The sequence below is a fragment of the Athene noctua genome, chromosome 4 (genome assembly GCF_965140245.1).
Source record: "Athene noctua chromosome 4, bAthNoc1.hap1.1, whole genome shotgun sequence".
Classification (NCBI taxonomy): domain Eukaryota; kingdom Metazoa; phylum Chordata; class Aves; order Strigiformes; family Strigidae; genus Athene; species Athene noctua.
Genome location: NC_134040.1, coordinates 63142957 through 63164151, shown reverse-complemented (window position 1 = coordinate 63164151; position 21195 = coordinate 63142957). Strand labels below are relative to the sequence as shown.

General features: G+C 39.2%; 1 protein-coding gene across 3 annotated transcripts in view; it reads left to right on the top strand.

Annotated features, from left to right (window-relative positions):
• Nucleotides 1-21195, top strand: part of GRID2 (glutamate ionotropic receptor delta type subunit 2) — a 748418-nt gene that overhangs the window by 609098 nt on the left and 118125 nt on the right. For all 3 annotated transcript variants that reach the window (XM_074904010.1, XM_074904009.1, XM_074904011.1), the window contains one exon: nucleotides 5228-5540. In XM_074904010.1, the coding sequence (XP_074760111.1) occupies nucleotides 5228-5540 (313 nt within the window). The remainder of the gene's footprint in view (nucleotides 1-5227; nucleotides 5541-21195) is intronic.

Sequence of the window (21195 nt, the reverse complement as noted above, 5' to 3'; positions counted from 1 at the left end):
TCTGCTACAGTTTTGTTGTAAATGAGTCTTAATGACTAAAAAATCTTTCTGTACAGTTAGAAAGTATGAAGAGATAATGGACCTGAATTTGGAATTGAAAAACCCCATGGTTTGGGTTTTTTTTTTTAAAAAAAAAAAGTAATATTTTATTTTTCTTATTTTAACAGTAAAGGTTCACTGTGTCCTTCTCTCCTATTCTCTGTCCCTCTTAAGTCAAAAGAGAACCTTTGGGCAAACAGCCAGTGTATATCTACCCCTTACCAAGTGCAAGCTGTTCTTGAAAGGCTGCTTTCTTATTTACTGTGAAATGAGTTCTGCTCCCAGAACCCAGATATCTATCTGCTTGGCAACTTTGTAAGGGGAAGCAAAGGAGCAGAGAATAGTTTTAAATTAAAGATCTAACCTGTTTAATACAGAGTGTTTCCTTGTTTTCCCAACCAAGTCTTACATGATAGTCTGGCCAACACATGGACGAAATCCAGAAACAGAGAGTGCTCTTTGCCTTTTATTGTGTGAGCCAGAAATGAGTTGGGAACAATGTATTTCTGCAAAGGACAAGTCCCACTCGAGGGTAATGCAAAAGAGCAGCCATCTCTTTTTCAGTGCATCTCATTGAGAAGGATGTCTGTGGCCCCTACAGATGTTCCATATGAAATGGCAGTTGCTGTAGTAAGCACATTATTTCTATGTTAAAGATCAGTATATGCTGTTTTCATTAACTGATTCAGCATGCAGCAGGCTCTGATACAGGTCCTGGTATCAGGGAGAGCAATCTCAGGCTGCCCTTGCTTACAGCAGCCCTGCTTGAGCTGCAGTGCAGGGCAGAAGCCCTGCGGTGCCAAGTACATGCCCTAGGTCCACAGCTGGCCTTGTGGAAGTGACATTTTGCCAAGTTCACTCTGTTCCAGCTTCGAAGACAAGGTCCCTGTTGGCTGCTAAAATAGGAGCTGGAATCATCAGATCAAAGCAACTGGTTGTTAATTTGAATTTGGAAAGTGATTCAAGCCCCCCCTTCTTTGATTGTCAAGACCTATGTTAGATACATCCTTGCTCCATACACCTTCTTCTGCCAAAATAGACTGAATGTAGCCATACTACGGAAAGCTTTCTGTTTGCTGAGCACCTGCACCAGAACGTCTGTAGGGGATAAATACTCTGAGAGAAGCACGTGGTGCTCTTGCCCCTCTCCTGTCAAATGACTGGGGCTTTCAGTGCATCCCTCAGAGCTTCAACTCACAAACAGGATTAGTTCAGAGAGCATCAGCTTTCTATGGAAAGGCTAAAATCATCTCAGGGGAGCAGTGCTTTCTCTTGCTCGGTTATCTCAGTTGTCTCAGTTATCTCAGTGATCTGTCTTTTCACAGCATTTCCTTTAGTTGCCCTCAAGTCCACATTACCAGAGGGATGAGCTTGTTTGACAGGCAAGAGAAGTGGCTAATGCCACTTCTGGGAGAGGACAGTAGGCTTTCCAGCATGTCTCTGGGCTTCCTGGTGATACTCACATCCATCAACCATTTCCCACATTTCAACATGCTACCTTGATTGCTAGGCTTTTTTGCCAGTGAGGAGCCATCAGGAAGCAAATAACATAGGGAAAACTGCCCAATTCAACTTAGATCCATCAGAGAAGGAAAACTAATTACATGCCTAAACATTTCTAAGAGAAACTGCAAGCCATGTAGAAGCCTCTTATGAGGCTCTTTTTCTAATTGCATCTTCCTAAGGTGAGTAGCATAGGAAGGAAGAAAGCACACAGAGAGATGAAGTAAGAAGAAAAACTAATAGCTGAATAAAAGGAGAATTATTTGAGTGTATGTGTGTTAACTTGAGAAAAAATGTCTCTCTGATTAATTTTTTCATGTCCATATTAATAACTGCATAACATGCGGGCCTGTGATTTATTGCTTCCAGCATTTATTGAAACTTGATTCAACATTGAAAATGGATAAAATGAAAGGTCTCATGAGACCAGTTTAAAGTAGATTCATGTATTTTCCCTGTTCTTGATCGGGAACCACAGGAAACATCATAAGATTGCTTTCCATACGTACGACATGTGCTTGCTTCAGCAATAGCATAACGACATTTCAGGGGTTTCTAGGCTTTGCTGATGAGTTGATTCTGTGACACCAGTAACAATGCTACCAGACCCATTTGGTCATTTTTTTTGGTCTTTCTGATTCTGATAACATTGCTCTACAATGACCTCTGGAGAACTGCTGTTAAGGAATACAAATTCGTAAACAGGTTACATAAAGAAAAATAATGCCCTCTGCTGTTTTTTTCAGTCAGTCATTTTCAGGAGTCACAGTTTCATTCATCAGAAATGTGTTAAACAGACATCTAAGATACTGATAGTTGGTTGATTCTGGCACTGTGAAAACTTAGTGGAGAGCTTTACATGTTTATAATTCAGATTGGCAGCTTTACATCTAAATATTGACATAATTGCATGCACTTGCCTTTCTATCTCAGAAGCACTAAGTGAACCTTGACTTCTTCAAACTGATGTCTTCTCTGATCCAATTTGACATGTTAATGACAAGCATTTAATGTTTTTCATCTTCCAATTTTGATACAAGTTGACAGAATCTGTACCTAATTAAGAATGCTCACAGTCAGTAGATCAAATATTAAGTTAACTTAAGCTTGGTTCTGTGCTAAATGTAGGTTTCTGGTAAACGGATGTTTATGATTCAATTTAATAAGTTAGGAGTTGTCGTATTTCAGTGTAATTTTTTTTTTTTTTTTTTAAACAGCTGAACGTAGGAATATTTAGAAGTCAGGACTTAACTCTCTGATTTATGTTTTACTTTAATACCACTCTTTAATTGCAGGACATAATTTTATCATGATTGCTGCTGAAGTATGACAAAGGCAGTGCAACATTTCCATTAGGGCAATGTTGTTCCTCTGTCATAGCTGGCTGGTAACGAGAGTGGAACTATTATGCTGGAGAGTTTGAAGAGACTGCTCTTTGGAGATGTACAATAGAAGTATTTTCACAAATACCACATACTGTGCTTTTTCATGCAGTGCCCTTCAGTGTGTTTCATGAAGAAATTTGTTTCTCTTTAAAAGAATGGGGGAAAAAAACAGAAAAAATATATTAGTCATTCAGTCCTACATTTATCTATTATTTAGTAAAACTAACTTTACTTATGTACGTTGCTTTTCAGGGGAGAATCTTCAAATATCTTACAAATACAACTTGAATTATCACCTTACAATAATCTTGTGTAGTAAGGCAGTACTTTAGTAACGTGCTGGTAATTAATAACACAGCTAAAGTTAAACAGCAGTGGCTAAGTCTAGGACTTTTTGTTTTCTTGTGTCCTCCTTTAACCCTGAATTCCTATTTTATTTTTTGATATACATTCACCAAAAAAACTCAAACAACTCTATTCTTTAAGTATAACCACATTTTCCTGTTTTGACAATGGTATAGAGCATTGGACTTTTACATTTGTAATGTAAATGCATTTATATTCACAATTGTGGAAAACAGTTCAAATTATGACTGCTTTGCAACTTGCTCACTGGAGCTAGGACTTAACTGTTAGCTGATACTGTGAATCACTTGAGTCACTTGTTGACCAAAAGTTTTATAATCAGAGGATAGAGACTCAGATGATCTGAATGTTTCCATGGACAATTCTGATGAAATTTTTACTTGGTTTAGTGAGTTTGCTACTGACCATGAGGAAAGGGCACTTAAATCATCACTCACAAAAAATTGTTGGGAAGGGGCATGAAGTGAATTCAGAAAGCCATGCTTTCAGCTGTGCACATCAACACAGCTTCATTTAAGACACTAGAGAATCTAACCCACAAATGAAAGCTGATGTCGTAATTGATGCCTTTTAAGCAAATCAGTATTTTCAAACCCTTTTTTGTCTGAATCATCAGGCCTCCAGCTATCTTTTGTGACTTTCTCAAACCACTGAATAATTAATATAAAGTTAAAGTAACATCATATAAACTGATGTCTTAAATGCACTGTGATTAAAACGATGTTTGTACCATGAGCTGCAGAGTGTTTTGCAGATGGCATTAAAAGAGCCCAGATGATTTGCAAATTTGATTCTAATCAGTTTCAGCTGCCATGCCTTCCCCCTTAATATTTCACATCACATTTCTAAGGAACTAGTAATCTCTGCTTTCTTTGGGCAAGAAGAAAGAAATTCAAGAGAGTTAATAAAATTTGACACAGTGCTTTCAAGCCTTTGTACTCTCCTCACCCCCTTCCAAAGGACCACACAGCTTTAGGCACAACAGAAATGGATTAAATCAAATTAGTAGCAGCTTAAAGTATTGTAAGTACTCCTTTTCATATTAAAATATCTAGAATTTACAGACTTTTTGTTCAGTATTTGGGCTTTTAAAAATGGTATTAGTATGTCTGCTTTAAATATCCTTTCTTGTTTTTATTGCAGTTCTAATTGTACCTGTGAAAAGTAAAATAGCACCTGCTGTAGTTGTGCCTGGTGTCTCTGGAGACCTAATACCCAGACATGCTGTGAAATACAATGATTAGATCAAGCAATGTTATTCATCCTCTTCTCATTTGAAGTGGGTTCTTTAAATTATAAAAAATGTAAAAGCAAGTCCAAGATAGCTGCAGAACGGTTTGGCATAGAGAGGAATTGCTTAGCAGGAGGATATAGAGGAATTAATAGTAAAGGAACTGCATGGAATATCTGCTCTTCTGCACTTCAGACTCTGCAGCCAGAATTGATGTTTTTCAAAATTTCAAGTGACCTCAGTGCAGTGGCCCTTTGTCATGATCATCATGTCATCAAAATGGATATCATGTGGCTCTGTCAGGCAACTAATTTCCTCTGATTGGAAAAGCTTTACGCAAGGTCTGCCTTCTGCCACAATGACTATGATGGCTTCAGTAAGCCAGGCTGAGAAAAATGCCCAAAAGTAGATTTCCTCCAGCTATGATCTGTGTTGGAGTGTTTTGATTCCTTGAAAAATAACAATGTGGAGAGATAATGTGCCCAAGTCTACCAAGTGAGGTTTGCTTGCAGAAACTAAAATGTGTGATACAGCTATTCAGTTCAAGCCTTAGTCACGTTTCTGGGTTTACATATATGATGCTTAAGACATCGGCCTTGGCCTCTGCTTCTCCATAAGTTTAGCTGCCATAAATCACAGAGGAACAAAGATGTTTTCTGTAGCTCCAACTTATGCATGTTGTTCTCTCTTCCTCTTTCCTTAGAGAGCTGATATAGGGATCTCTGCCCTAACCATCACCCCCGACAGAGAAAATGTGGTGGACTTCACAACACGTTATATGGACTACTCAGTTGGCGTGCTGCTCCGAAAGGCAGAGAAGACAGTGGACATGTTTGCCTGCTTGGCACCATTTGACCTCTCCCTGTGGGCATGCATAGCTGGCACTGTGCTATTAGTAGGGCTACTGGTCTACCTCTTGAACTGGCTCAATCCCCCGCGTCTTCAGATGGGATCGATGACCTCCACAACGCTCTACAACTCCATGTGGTTTGTGTATGGATCATTTGTGCAACAAGGTAAGCGTCAGAGGGAGACACTGCCTCCAAGAGAAAATCTGTATATTCTCCTCATTGCTACAGAGACCTTCCCCTTCCCTACCTACCTCCTGCAGCTCGCGAGGGACTGAGTACTTGTGCTATAGGGTTTCGAAGACATTTGGCCCTGCAGTGTGGGGATCATGAGAAGTTTAGAGCACTACCTGCTAGCTTGTTTTGATTATAGCTGTCTAATTCGAGAAAGGTGATTTTTCTCAGGGGGGAAGAAGAAAAAGTATTTCTCATCATCTGCTGGAAAACTATTCATAGTTAATGTGAGTGCTATCTTCTTACACAGGCAGACAGAAAATGTTGGGATTTGGCTTTTAAGCTAAGTTTAGACTAGTCGCCAGTGCTAAATGGTCTTTTTGTATCTGATATGCTTTTCTGCCTCTTCTGATTTATCTGTTTTTCTGTATGTTTAGACTCAACCTTCTCTGGCTTTTCTGGATGCTTTCTCAATCCCCTCTAGCATCTGGGGTAGCTCAGGCTACTTCCCCATTCTGTTAATATTCCCAAGTCCTTCACGATCTAGCTCTTCTGGCAGAGCTTTAACCATGCATCCTAAAGACATCAGAGACTACAGATCTTGGCTTGGTATATACTACTTAAAATTCTGGTCTACAAATTAGGGTTGTAATGCAAAGTGGAGTAGGAAAACACAGCTTCATCTGAGAACAAAGAAGATTTAGGTAATAACACTTGACAACAAAACAGGACAAATATTTTCTGGCGTATCCGTGTAATTGTCAGTTGCTACTGGCACTGCAGGTACACCTATTCATAATTGCACAGAGCATCTGCTCCACAAAGACCCATGGCCACTGCAGCCTCCAAACACCCAGATAGTTTTTTATATTTTAACATGAATTTGGATGGAATGCTGTAGGTAAAAGTATCATATTTATGGAACACCGGCAACAGGTAATTTAGAAATTACATTATTTTCTGTTAGAATCAATCAGATGACATCCATAAAAGCTAAAGGTATGCACGAAAATCGAGTATGAAAATCCTAGAAGGGAAAAAAGGTAAATTAACACCACCATCAAAAAAAAAAGAAAAAAAGCCAAAGAGAAGAATTTCCACAAGAGGTATGATTTTAAACACATTGATCTAGAGTCATTACTTTAAAATTATAATTTGCATTGAGCAGTGATGGCCAGCTGAGGAAAGCTGAAGAGATTGTTTCATGTTTGTTGTGGGTTTTTTTAAAAGAAAACCAAAGACTTCAGAGCCAGACGAGAGCTACAAATTTTTTGAATGTATGTGGGTGGGTTTATAAATTTTTCTTTCTGTCCAGAATATTCCCAGTGTAACTGTTTAGGGAATCCAACTGTGAGAGAGCAGTTGGTCCGTTACAGAACTAGACTCATTACATCTGTCTGCCTGGATAGGTTAAAACTTGTGAATTAGTTTCTTTACTGCATGAATGCAAGTAATTTTAAATAGGTTTATTGCTTGGTATTAGCCTTAGCATCCCTGCTGTACGCCCAACATCATTAGTCCCTAAAAGCTTTATAGGAGACTTCCCAGTAAAGGTTTAAAGCAGACAAAGCTGATTTAATCACACATTTCAGTCTCATGAATTATTATCTGAATTGTTTGCCTTATGTCTATCCAAGTAAGCCTGTGTTGCTTGGTGTCCGAAAGTTTCGTAAGTCATAGGTCCAGAGTAGTAGCCCACAAGGGAGCCCTTCAGTAGTTGCTCAGCAGCTTACAAAGAAAAAGGTTTTTTGGCTAGTCAGTAAAAATGAGTGCTTGAGGTGGTCTTAAAGGGAAGCCTTGAATCAAGCATGAAGATGAGGAAGAAATTAGATGAAAAGAAGTGGAACAAGATGACAGAAAAAAGCAGAATTCACTGGGGGAAAAACAAAACAAAAAAACCCCAAGAAAACAAAAAACAAAGAAAAGGAATTTGTTCAAGGAGATCTGTATCTACTTCCTATGGTAACAGGGTCAACTCATGGGACATGGCAGCTGGGAGCACCAAAACTGTTTTGAGACTTCAGAAAAAGGGATTCACCAAACTTGAAGATGAGAGTCATTTATTTACAGAGAGATCTCATCACCCTACCAAGTGGATTTTCAGCACAACTCTTCAGAATCCACTGGAATAATATAAAATATTCGCTTGGTTTCTACTGAGTGAGGGGAAGCTATAGATACATCTCTCCTTCAAACAACAAGCAGGACAGTCCTTAATTTGCTAGAAGGAAAAATGACACTTATTTATTGAGGTTGATACCAAAATATGTGAAACTTAAAAAATTATTTAAATGTAAAGGCTCAGAAGACCTCAGAAATCCAGTGCAAAAGAGTAAGAGATCTATTTATAATGTCAGCCTGTATTTCACATTCAATTTGAATATAACAAAAACTGTATTAGCTGAAGCATTATTGTTTACTAACACTTGTGAATACAGACAAATGAAAGTAATTTCCATTGACAGGCTAACTGGCTATCGTTGTAATTTTGCTCCTGTTTTCGTTCAGCGGCTCTTCATTCAGCAGAAAAATTCTGCAGGTTTTATTTGTTTTGGAATAGCAAATCCATTGCTATTAATTGTGATTGGCATATCTTAAGTGTGGCAGCATGGGACATTTCAAATACTGTCACGTTCACTTAAGAAGTCTTTCAGTTGCTGATTTAGAACATGACAAGGTACTCATTTCTGTTATCAAAACATACAGCCAGAGATGCTTTTATATCCTGCACTAACAGAAACAAAGCAGCATGAACCGAGGATTGCTAATGCTTTGACAGTGCTGAATTCTTTGTTTGGGGCAAGTGAGCGCGTTCTGGCATCGTCCTCTTTCTTTCCTCTAGCTAGAGGAAAGATTTGCAAGCACACAGTCTGGCTCCAGACCTGCTATGACTCTGAAGACAAAAGAGTCCTTTGGTGCAAAAATACAAGTCACTTGTTAACAAAACTTAAAGTCTCTTTTGATTGAAACAGAAATGACTTCTTTCACTTGTTTCTTCTGAAGTAGTTAAAAAACTCTGCAGACTCTTTGCAGGTATGTTCAGTCCAATGTGTCACTTTGTATTTTCTTTCAGCCTTAACTCTGATGTTCTGATCAAATTCTGTTAACAAGTTTTAACCTTTTGCAACATTTGAAACATCAGATAATAATACCAAGTCATTGTCTGTAGACTAGAGTCTACGCACAGGCTAGACTAGAGTCTGGGCACAGACCAGCCCAATAGTTTTTAAGGCAGGTCTATGATGACTGTCATTCTTGTTGCAAAACTTAAGTATTTTTAATTGTTTCCTTAAAGGTAGACTGAAACTTAATGTCACTGCTTCCATCACTGAAGTTTACATCTTGAAGTCTAGGTACCATTTCAAAACTCTTTTAATATATAGGTATATTTTTCTCTCAGTTGCACTTTTAATTTTACGTTCATTTGTTACAGAAATCGCTATTTATATACATTATTATTGTATTTGTAAGACACATATGATTTTTGATTACATGAGTCAATTTTGAGGATACAGATGCAGTGTATCTGTGGAGGCTCAGTTCACAAAAGTATATGAACTGTGGAGTTTTTTATGCTGTACTCAAGCCTTTCATTTAAACAAGAAATGATGGCCAGTGCATTGAAATGCACTGATGCTTAGCCCATGGCTCCAGCCTGTCCAGGTCTCTCTGCAGAGCCTCCCTACCCTCGAGCAGATCAACACTCCCACCCAACTCGGTGTCATCTGCAAACTGACTGAGGGTGCACTCGATCCCCTCGTCTAGATCATCAATAAAGATGTTAAACAGGAGTCGCCCCAAAACCCAGCCCTGGGGGACACCACTCTTGACCGGCCACCAGCTGGATTTAACTCCGTTCACCACAACTCTTTGGGCCCAATCGTCCAGCCAGTTTTTTACCCAGCAAAGCTTGTGCCCATCCAAGCCACGAGCAGCCAGTTTCACTGGGAGAATGTTGTAGGAAACGTTGTCAAAGGCCTTGCTAAAGTCAAGGTAAACAACATCCACAGCCTTTCCCTCATCCAATAAGCAGGTCACCCTGTCGTAGAAGGAGATCATGTTTGTCAGGCAGGACCTGCCTTTCATAAACCCATGCTGACTGGGCCTGAGCATCTGGTTGTCCCGCATGTGTTGCGTGATGGTACTCAGGATGAGCTGCTCCATCAGCTTCCTGGGCACCGAAGTCAAGCTGACAGGCCTGTAATTTCCTGGATCATCCTTCTGACCCTTCTTATAGACGGGCGTCACATTGGCCAATTTCCAATCAGTCGGGACCTCCCCGGTCAGCCAGGCCTGCTGGTAAATGATGGAAAGCGGCTTGGCGAGCACCCCAGCCAGCTCCTTCAGCACCCTCAGGTGTATCCCGTCTGGTCCCATAGACTTGTGTGTGTCTGTGTGATGCAGCAGGTCCCTGACTGTCTCCTCCTGGATTGGGGGGGGCGGGGCGTTCTGCCAGTCTCTGTCTTCTGGCTGAGGAGGCTGGATTCCCTCAGTACAACTAGTCTTGTTATTAAAGACCAAGGTGAAGAAGGCATTAAGCACCTCAGTCTTTTCCTCATCACTTGTTGCCAGGTTTCCTCCTGCGTCTAGCAGGGGATGGAGACTCCCTGGCTTTGCTGCTGACATAGTTATAGAAACATTTCTTGTTGTCCTTGATTGCTGAAGCCACATTTATTTCCAGCTGGGCTTTAGCCCTCCTGATTTCCACCCTGCATAGCCTCACAGCCTCTTTGTAATCACTGTGAGTGACTAGCCCCTTCTTCCAAAGGCTGTAAACTCTCCTTTTCTCCCTGAGTTGCAGCCAAAGCTCCCTGTTCAGCCAGGGTGATCTTCTCTCCTGCCGGCTTCTCTTACAGCACCTGGGAACAGCCTGTTCCTGAGACATTAAGACTTTCTTCTTAAAGAGCACCCAGCCTTCCTGGACCCCTGTATCCTTCAGGATTGTCTCCCAGGGGATCCTTTCAAGCAGGTGCCCAAACAAGACAAAGTCAGCTGTTCTGAAGTCCAGGATGTCAGTCCTGCTTAGCCCTCTCCTGGCCTCTCTAAGAATAGAGAACTCTTATTTCATGATCACTGTGCCCTAGTCGGCCTCCAACCACCACATCATCCACCAGCCCTTCTCTGTTCACAAAGAGGAGATCCAGCAGGGCACCTTCTCTGGTCGGTTCTCTCACCAGCTGTGTCAGGAAGTTGTCTCCCACACATTCCAGGAATCTCCAGGACTGGTACCGCTCTGCTGTGTTGTATTTCCAGCAGATGTCTAGGAAGTTAGTGTCCCACAAGAACAAGGGCAAGTTTTCTTTTCAGTGAGTTTCCCCTCTCTGTCTCTCCCTCCATATTTCCCCTCTTCTTCTCAATTCACTCCTTGCAGGTTTTGTTCTCTGCCTGCCTCACATTGCATTCTTCTTGGGTGTCACCCGTGACTGTACTGGTCCTGCTGCTCATGTTCTTCCCCATTGACTTGGCTCCTCCCTAGGCATTTATATATTCAGTAAAGCTCAACAAAGAAGTGCAAATTCCTACCCCTGGGGAAGAATAACGCCATGCACCAGTGCATGCTGGGGGCCATGCAGCTGACTGAGCACTGACCCAGGTTGCCCAGGGATATTGTGGAGTGTCTATCCTTGGAGATATTCAAAAGCTGATGGACACAGTCCTAGGCAACTGGCTCTCGGTGGCCACGCTTGGACAGTGGTTGTTTGGACAAGATGACTTTCAGAGGTCCCTTCCTACAAGTCTAACTGATATATTATAATGCAACATTATACAGTCTTTGCTCAGCTTCTGCGTTATTCCATACAACCTCTTTTTTCTTTCTCTCCAGCCCTCATATTGTTGCTACTCCCTCAGATTTTGCCCTTATTAGAACATGCCAATGTTGGAAACCTGCCATATGAACAGGGACCAAAAAACTGTCTCAGAGAGGAAATTAGGCTTACTAAAATCTTTACTAAAAACTTCATCAAGATTAACTGAATCAACTTGCTACAATGGCACACTGTCTATTTATACTTGCTGAGAAACTAGTTTAATCTCCTGGAGGTTTTCTATTAGCTTCCTACTACTTTATGGGCTCTTGTTATGAAATACGCTAGAGAGCATTCAGCTCTTACCATCACTAGAGAAAACCAATGATTTAAGCAGCAGAAGTTCAGGATTTAGAGTTATTCCCAACACTTTTTGTATAATGCTGCATAATTTTACCAAGAACTTGAAGAGGACTGTTCTAGAGTATTTTATTTTGAGAACATCCTCACAAATTTTGCTTCAGAATACAGCAATAAGCTTACTTAGTTTAACAGAATTCAACTAAATGTAGACAAAATAATGAAGTTATATGGAAAATTACAGTATTTTATATTTAATATGAAAAACACAATAGAAAGACTTTGTCTCTCTCTTATCCCACTCTGTTCAATTTACTTGGAATTTTTCTATAAGGAGAGGTATTTCTGAACTGGGCTGGCAGGATTTTAGATTATGCAGATAAAGATGCAAGGCTCTGTTTCACTTGGAAATATCTGTAAGGAAGAGAACCAGGCAGATGATTTTTTTTTTCCTATAACAGGAAATATCTTTAAAATAGCTGAATCATTCAAGATTTGATAACTTCTCAGTGACTGCAACAAAACAAACATTCAGTATAGTTTTATAAATAGGGTTTCACCATAGGATAATCGGTGCTTGAAATATTACCCTCAAAAGTATTATTTTCTTCAGAGATCTCAATACTCTTGCTTAACTTAGCAAAGTTGTGAGATGAATGATGTGAAAGCATCACTGGTGGGCCATTTTTTTATCCCCTTATGTTTTGCTTCTTTTAAAATGCTGGTCACAACTGGAGGTTTTGATTCGTCATCAGTGGTGTCAGTAATGGCCAGTTATGTTCATAATGCCCTGTAAATGAGCACTGTTTGCCTTGTTTAAATTACATTTCACAAGAGCAATAAACTTGACTCCAAGCCTTGGCACTTCTAAGTCATTATAATACTTCTTGGATGGTGAAAGCTGCTCAGAATTCTTAGTCCTGTTCCTTGTATTACCACCCAAGGCGTGATATAATCCTCCTGAAATGCACTGCCTGCAGTGTGCTGTTGCTCAATAAATTATTCCATCTTGCTTATCTCACTCTCGGCATATCCCTATCAGCAGGAAAGCATTATGCTGTAACAACGTATTTTCTTAGTGACATTTTCTCTTGATTAACTGTACACCAATCTCTATGTATTTAATATTCAGAGGAAAACTCTAAAAGCATTTTGAAAAAAAGGTGTTAGAAATCAATTATGTCTTCACATGCTATATTTAGTGGTGAAACCTAATAATTTTTTAAGTTTAGAAAATCAAAAAAGGATCCATTATAAAGGGTTTAGGACTATGACCTAGTTCCTGATTTGGACTCTGCATCTGATCTGCTGGTTGACTATAGAAACTTCAGTTAGTATCTTATATGTCAGTTCTTAGTTGTAAAATTGAGTTATTACCTATCTTCTTTCATAAAGCATGTTTTATATCTTTTGATAGAAAGCAAAACTTAAATGTCAGCCTCATTATTTAATAATTTTAATTGTTCTTCAAACTAATTTCAGATCTTAAGATATTCCTGCAACAAAGGGAACAGACCTGCTGAGCCTGAAATGCACAGCACTAAGCTGGGAAAATGAAAGTCAGATACCAAACACATTAGGAAACAAACAAGTCTCCACATTTTTCTAGCAGCAGCAGGTATATTTGTGACATTATAGTTCCAACTTTAACCATGAAACCCCCAAATTCTTATTCTGTTATATTAAATCTAGGTTTACGTATTAGTATGTATATTTACTTTCATAAAGTTACTTCTCTGAAAGGGGTACTCTAGCCCTGTGGTACCCATGCACTTTTTCCATGTCTCAATGGTTTGGCCAGTCCTCATGACAATATAAAAAAAAAAAAAGTAAATTTTGGCACTTGTGTCCTATGTCTCAAATGTGTTTGAAAACTACAAGTGATCACTGGAACTGACAACATATACTGAGAATTATTGTTATGTATACAGTACACATTTGCAAACGTTGGACGTGGCTTTACGTGCATGCTACTTTCAAAGGTTTATTTGATTGTATTTTTTGAAAATGTAATTCCAAGGAATAACCATACTCCCAACTAAAATGTTCAGTAGCATGGGCAGTTGTTTGCAGCAATGTGATATCACTAGTGTTAAACTGCCAGGGGCTATGCTTGGATTTTCCCCTAAATTGAAGTTAAGACTCAGGCAGTTCTCAGAGACAGCTAAAATAATGGATTTCTCTATCTTGTGTGCACCTGCTTGCTTGAGTAATAGCACTGGGTACATGAGGCAGTATATTTAGAGATGTTGTGTCTGACACATCTTCTGTGTGGAGGTGGAGAATGAATGGCTTTGTGAAAGCCCAAAAAACACCTTCATTCCCCTAGGACTAGCTCCAAGCCTGATTAATTGACTGTGAGAAGGTAATGTCTGTCTGGCTATAGTATAAATGCTGATCAAGACCAAATGAGGCAAAAGGAAAAGTAAAATTTGATGTCTGTGGCATCTATCCATCTCTCTGTGTTCTTTCAAAAGCATCCTAAGGTGAATATTCCACCCAGAACAGTTTCTTTGATTGTTAGGATTCCTCACATGATTTTATACTATATTTGGATAAAGAATTCAGATTAAGTAATCAGTTCTGATGTTTCTGAGTTCACCTGTGTATAACACAGATTTAACCGAGGAAGAACAATTTAGCCAGGAACTGAATGTTTCTTGCATGTAGGAGGACTGTAACCCATATTTTTACCTGCAAAGACGTTTAGAAGCTGAAGAGGCAAGCTTTACTTGTCCAGCTATTTGATTTTCATGTACTGAAGCTTATGGTTAAGTTGTCAATTTTGGCCATTTAAGGTAGGGAGGAAGTGAGAAATGAATTTTAGCTTTATTAAAAATACTCTCCCTCTTCTCGGATGACAGAAATTTCATCTATAAACTGATAAGCCTTTTTCAGCAGAGGATATCGAAGGCACCAGATGAACGTGAGTTTAGAGAGGAACCCATGGTAGTCTTCCATTGCTTTTTTGGTCTATGGGGAGTCCCTCCTCTGCAACAGCTGTGCCATGGCTGTATCTTCCCGTGCAGCATTTCTTCATAACACCAACTGGTGGGTAGATGCCAGGAAAATTGTCTGCAAACTGTAAAGACAGGAGTAGCAAAGAGGTTTTTAAGCTGCTGCCAGGAAAGTCTCCCTTCTTCAGCTGTTGAGTTTTATTTCCTCAGACCTCTTGTAATATTAAAATATGTATAAAAGGAGTAGGCCAAAATTAATATTGAAAGGAAGCAAATAATGATACCAAGTTAAACTTTTTTTTAAGTTAACCAGCCTATTGCTTTCCCTGATTGCTGCTTAGATGAAGGTCCACTCTCAGCAAATATGGGAAAACAAGAGCTGTTGGGTTTTTATTTGTATTTTTATTTAGTCAGCTTCCCAGCATGCAAATTAAGGGGATTGCCTTCATTACAGTAGCATCCTGGTGTAGGAACCTCCCACTGCTTAATTTTTATTCTTCCACTGTCAATAGGGGAGGGAGGGATCATAAAGCAGGACTTTACCTTTTTAGTGCTTTTGAAGTTAGTGAGATGGTGTTGTGTTAAAAATGTGCAATACCTCATCTACGAGACAGAAACTGAGATGAAGGAACACATGTGGTTTTGATTGAATAATCTGCTTCCCTCGCACTAGGTTAGAGTAAAGATGTAAGTGAATGGGGAAAGGTAGAAAGTCTTCTGCAAATAGGCTGTTAAGGAACAGTGAGAAGAAATCTGTTGAGTGGGAATGTTCATTGTTCATTCCCAGATATACTTGCTAATAGAACATTTTTAGGTATAAGTATGTACTCCATTCTTACAATAGCTTCTTTCATTTCTATATCTAGCCATAAAGAGGAAAAACCTCCATATCCAGTAAAGTCATCTTTGTAGTTGCTTTTCACTTCTAACAAATCTGAGACATGATCTTAAGGAGGGTGATAACTGATTTGCAGTAAAAACCATGTTATTCAACTTTCAAGCATAAGCATTTGTATTGATTTTCATCAATAAATGACATTATAGCATTATTCTCTGTGAAACTTAACAGGATGAGGGTTTTCTTCTTTCCTCTGTTCACTATGAACTGTCATAGTACTACTTCAGGTCATGTGAGTTTTAGAGATCACTTTGATAACAACATTACAGATGTACCTGAAGTGGAATTTTAGTCTAAATTCTAAAATGTGTTATTTAGGAACATAATTAGAGCTCCTGCATGAGTGATGATTGAATTCTGTAAGGTTAGGAGTTCATTGAAGAGAAGCACTCTGAAAAATAAAGGATAACTAGAATTAGTGACATGAAAACTGAACCAACATATGCAAGATGTCTGTGATTCACTTGTTTCTGAAGTAGTCAGGTGCCACTGTGATGATGGATGCTTGGAAAGCTTGCAAGAACAGACTTATAAAGTGTTTTAAAATACTTCTAAAGTTCAAACAAAAAGCTATCTTTCAGTATGTGATCTTTTTTAAAAGTTCTCCTCACCCACAAAATCTGGAGTCACAGAGCAGAGCAGAGGTAAAAAAAAAGATGATGGGGGAAAGTACCTGTCAAAAGACACAGAGACTTGACTGGAATTATTGTGTGCCCTTATGGTCTCTGAATTGTCTTTTGTTTTGCTTGGTTCATAGTTGCTCAGTTTCAGCCAAAGGGGACTCTTTCTCCCTTGTGTTCATGATGTCCTCCATGACAGGCTTTTAGCTAAAGCAGCACTTTAATACCTCATTAATGACATTGTTTAGTTTAATGTTAATTGTAGGTACAGATGGCCTGGTTTTAGTCCATTGTGCACAGTTAGTTCTGCCAGCCCAGAAGGCACTGCATGTAACACTGTCAGTAGTCTGTGGAAGGGCCACCACTATGCAAACTGTATGTGACAGCTTCTAAGGCATTTACGAATATCACAGAATCATCTAGGTTGGAAAAGACCTTGAAGATCATCCAGTCCAACCATTAACCTAACACTGACAGTTCCCAACTACACCATATCCCTCAGCGCTATGTCGACCCAACTCTTAAACACCTCCAGGGATGGGGACGCCACCACTGCCCTGGGCAGCCCATTCCAACACCCAACAACCCCTTCTGGAAATAAATGCTTCCTAATATCCAGTCTAAACCTTCCCTGGCACAACTTGAGGCCATTCCCTCTTGTCCTGTCACTTGTTACTTGGTTCAAGAGACTCATCCCCAGCTCTCTGCACCCTCCTTTCAGGTAGCTGTAGAGGGCCATGAGGTCTCCCCTCAGCCTCCTCTTCTCCAGACTAAACACCCCCAGTTCCCTCAGCCGCTCCCCGTACGACCTGTGCTCCAGACCCTGCACCAGCTTCGTTGTCCTTCTCTGGACACGCTCGAGTCATTCAATGTCCTTTTTGTAGTGAGGGGCCCAAAACTGAACACAGAATATGTACCATAGATGATGTGTCCAAGGCTATTTATTAAGATCAGGTGTTGATATTCTCTAAACTACGAGGAAGCATGTATCATATTGATGCATCCACAGTGGCTGCAAGTGTCATGCCTTTATACAGGTGTGCATTCAGGTGCAATCTTAAAAACACACTTTGCAGTGGTACAGAAGAGGATCCCCAGAAACTACTTGTGTTTCTTACACATGAACATTGAGCTCTAGTCTGTGTTTGCCTCTGCATGTATGTGTAATTATATCACATAAAATTATTCTCCTGTGTTGTAAAAGTGGCAATGAAAGATCATCTGGTCAGAGCTTCTTTTGAGCAAACAGCTGTTGGTAAAATTGCTAAGTTTATTGAACAGTCATTTATGATTATGTAATTGAATGGTACTTTATTTGGTAACCCCAAAATTAAATTTAAAACCCTGCTACGTATTCTGATAAAACAATGCATTTCAGCAGCATTAATACAAGAGATATTGGCCAACTTATTCATTAGAGGTGTGAAGCAAGCCTTACGGTTCCAATCTGGTCATAGTTACAGCAATCAAAATATTTACTTTTAAATATCAAGATTTCCATGATATTTCAGCATCTGGATATGTCTAATAATGCTGCATCAAAAAGCTCCCAGTAACTTCAGCAAATACAAGTAGATGCCTCCATTTTCAACCTTTAGCTGCAGTCATTACTCTTCTTTTGTAACAACATCAGAAGAGGAAAACAAAATATACTTTTATGATACATTTTCCAGAACTTTTAGAAGCACTCTAAAGTCTATCCATCCCTTGTCTCTGTGTAATTATGTTACAGAAGTCACTACAGTGTATTAGCATGAAATTACTGCACGCTGTTATTTGTAACATTTTCTTTTATCTGTGATGCACTTTGATTTTCAATTGAAAACATCATATTTTGCTAATTCTGCTTAAAGATGGAATTTGACCACTGCAAAGTTGTTAATATCTGAAAGAAGTAATTTGTTTTTGTGGGTCTAGGCTTAAAAGCCAGGAATTAATTCCTATAGCACTTGAAGTTTCATACTGTAAATACTACATAATAGAAGTCTGTTTAATGTATATTGAAGTATCAACAATACCAGGAGAAGCTAGACCGCAGACATTTGCTATGTGGTGATATTACGTGCTTCCCTTCCCAACTTCTGCTTCATCGTTACCATTCCAGCAAAATGGGTGGAAAAAAATGATTTAATGTTGGGAAGGGAATTATAAATATACTATAACTAATATGTTATGCTAACATCATTTTAATCAGGTAATTATTAAAGGACTGTTTGGCCTTTAAGGACATTGATTTAATGGGAATTAATTTAATGATTGAATACTGTTTGTGTAACATTATCATTGCTAGTGATGCAGAAAATTGGAATCTCAACTCAGCTGAAAAGAGGTTAGACTCTCCATTATCATATTAGATCCCTTTCTTCTGGAATGCAGTTATTAGACCCTTTTTTTATACTTTCACTATATATTTAAACGTTTGGGTTTTATCTAAAACTTCCTGAGTAGAAAAAGGGAGTATAAATGTTCATCATTGTACTGTTCTCATTTTTAATCAGAGGCTTGAACTTGTTTAATACAGCCTTCTTTAAACAAAGTCCATTAGATTTTGATTTTGATTTTGGCTTGCTATTACTTCTCCCATGAAACAAGTTTTCTCCTTTTTCATTCTCTTTCTTCTCTGCAGACCTGATCATTATGTTTAGGATGAATAAGGCATTGGGTTTTGAACTGGGTTTACAGATATAAAAAAGCAGCAGCTTTAAAAAGTAGTAGTAGACAGAGCACGGTTCTATCTAGATTATTCTGAGGCTGAATTGTAGGTCTAGTAGCAGCTTAGGAGTGATTTAAAAGAGACTCTGATCTATTCGTTCTCAAAATGGAAATGGTGAATATTATAGAAAGGCTGTATTCAGTACCTGTGGAATAAGACAGAGTTAAAGCTGACATTTATAGGTACAACTCTCATTTACCTAAAGAGATGTTGTATTTGGCTGCCCTCCTTGATTTGCTCTTAGTAGTGCTATTGCCGTGAATTATTTTTCAGCTTTATAGAGCCTCTAACTACTGTTGTGTATAAATTAGATCCAAGGAGAAAAAGGGAGCTCTGTATAAACAAGTGATTGGAAGCATATAGTGACGATCTCTGTCTGACAGACTTTTGCAGATTAATTTTCAAACAAAATTTTATTCAAAGATGTCTATGACAGTTCCTGCTGTATCTTGGTAGAGTTTTACAAGGGAGTCTGGTGGCCAAATGATTAGCTCTCTGTCACTAGAGTGAAGTCGTTGAAGCAGAGGTGGCAACCTGGGCAGGCTTGGTATTTGAAGACAGATAGAAAAATAATTTGACAATAGAAGTAGCAGAAACTCAAACTTATACCTACTCTGTAGGTTACTAACACAGTGGTGAGCCAACACTGTAGTAGGCTGCAGTGTTCTACACTAGGTAGCACTAGACCTAGATAGCACTTGGTGCTAGAACATTTTCTAGCTTCAGAGAGGAGGGTTTCAAAGAACATGACTGAACCTGTGTTTCAAACAAAAAAGTTTGTAAGTGGTTGTTTGGACCATCTCTTGGGTGTTTCTCTCTGTCCATCAGGTTCTCTGTCAAGGTTCTCTGACCAGATTCATGAGATGGGTACACTGGGCTGCAATTTGATGAGGGCTTAGTGGCAGTGCCACTGGTCCTTGATTAGCCCCAGCATTTGAAATCTCAGCATGGGTAATCTCTTCCTATTAATGAGGAAACAGCTGAGCAATGAGCCTTAGTATGCAAGTCAAATGCAAAAGGCTCATGCAAACAATGCACAGAAGTAGCAAATTGAGGATTTTCAGAGGGAGTTTGCAAGATATGAAATATAACTTGGGGGTAATTACTGGCCAGCAGTAACCAAGAGTGACGAGGTAGCATGGATTTTAGATTTGAGCTGGCTCATGCCTGGCCTCCTTGGTAGGAAGTTGGAGGGAGCCTACATTTACCTGCACAAGGTTGTGCGTATACCCTTAAGTTAGCTGGTTTCCAGAGTTGTTGATAAGGCTCTATAAGCATGTATAAGATGCAGTTTCTCAAATTACTTTACATATTTCAGATGACTAGGAGTGATTTGAAATAAGCCTGAAGGAGAAGAAAGATTGTGTCAGATATTCTCCCTGTCACATAAAGAGGAGAAATATATGAGGAGTTTCCTTGAGCATCATTGCTTGCTTTCTGGGAGGGCGATGAGGGCAGTGCTTCCCACCCAGCTGAAAGGAAATAATCTTCCAGGGAGTAAGCATAATGGGATTAGTCAGGGGATCATTACACTAACAACAACAAATGGGAGAGTGATTGTTTAGTTCAGAAGTAAGACATTAAGGGGAAAAAAAAATTAATCAGGGCACCAAATGACTAAGTGAACATATTCTTTGATTGCTTATAGACCAGTGTGAGAAATATAAGTAATAAACAATAATTGGAGTTACTCATACAATATAGATTTGGTCTTCATGGTGTTGCTGAAATCTATTAGGAACATATGACAATAAGAAGACAGAGGGACAAGGTAGGCAGAAGGGGAAGAAGAGTGTCACTGTCAAAATAGCATTAGGTGTTTCAGGAGCATTGAGAATTTTGAAAGAATTGGTCTTGATTTCTTGTGGAACTATGTGCTAATGACTGGAGCACAAAATGGGATGGGAGTCAGTGTCTGCTGTAAGCCACCAAATCACACTGGAATAGAGGATGATTTGATCCTCTACTGCGTATCTGTAATACATAAGGGAAAATGTGTGATATAATACAGGCATTCAGTCTGAATGATACATGTTTCAAGTCTCACGCTGCTCATGCTGAAGCATCTTTAAGGCACATATAGAGCAGATAGAAAGAAAAAGGAATATTGATCACATGAAAAAGAAGTTACAAACTTCAGGAGAAATTACATGGGGAGCAAGTGTACACTGACCTGAGTCAACAGGAAGGAGGGCTTTGAAATTTTTATTAGGAGCTAAAGAAACTTTAATAATAATGGTGCTTAATGATATTTTGGTGAAGGGTGATACTATTCAAAATAGTTATGCCAGAAAGGCAATAAATATTTCTCTTCTGTGATTGTGAAAAAGCAAATTAAATACTGTTCATGTCAA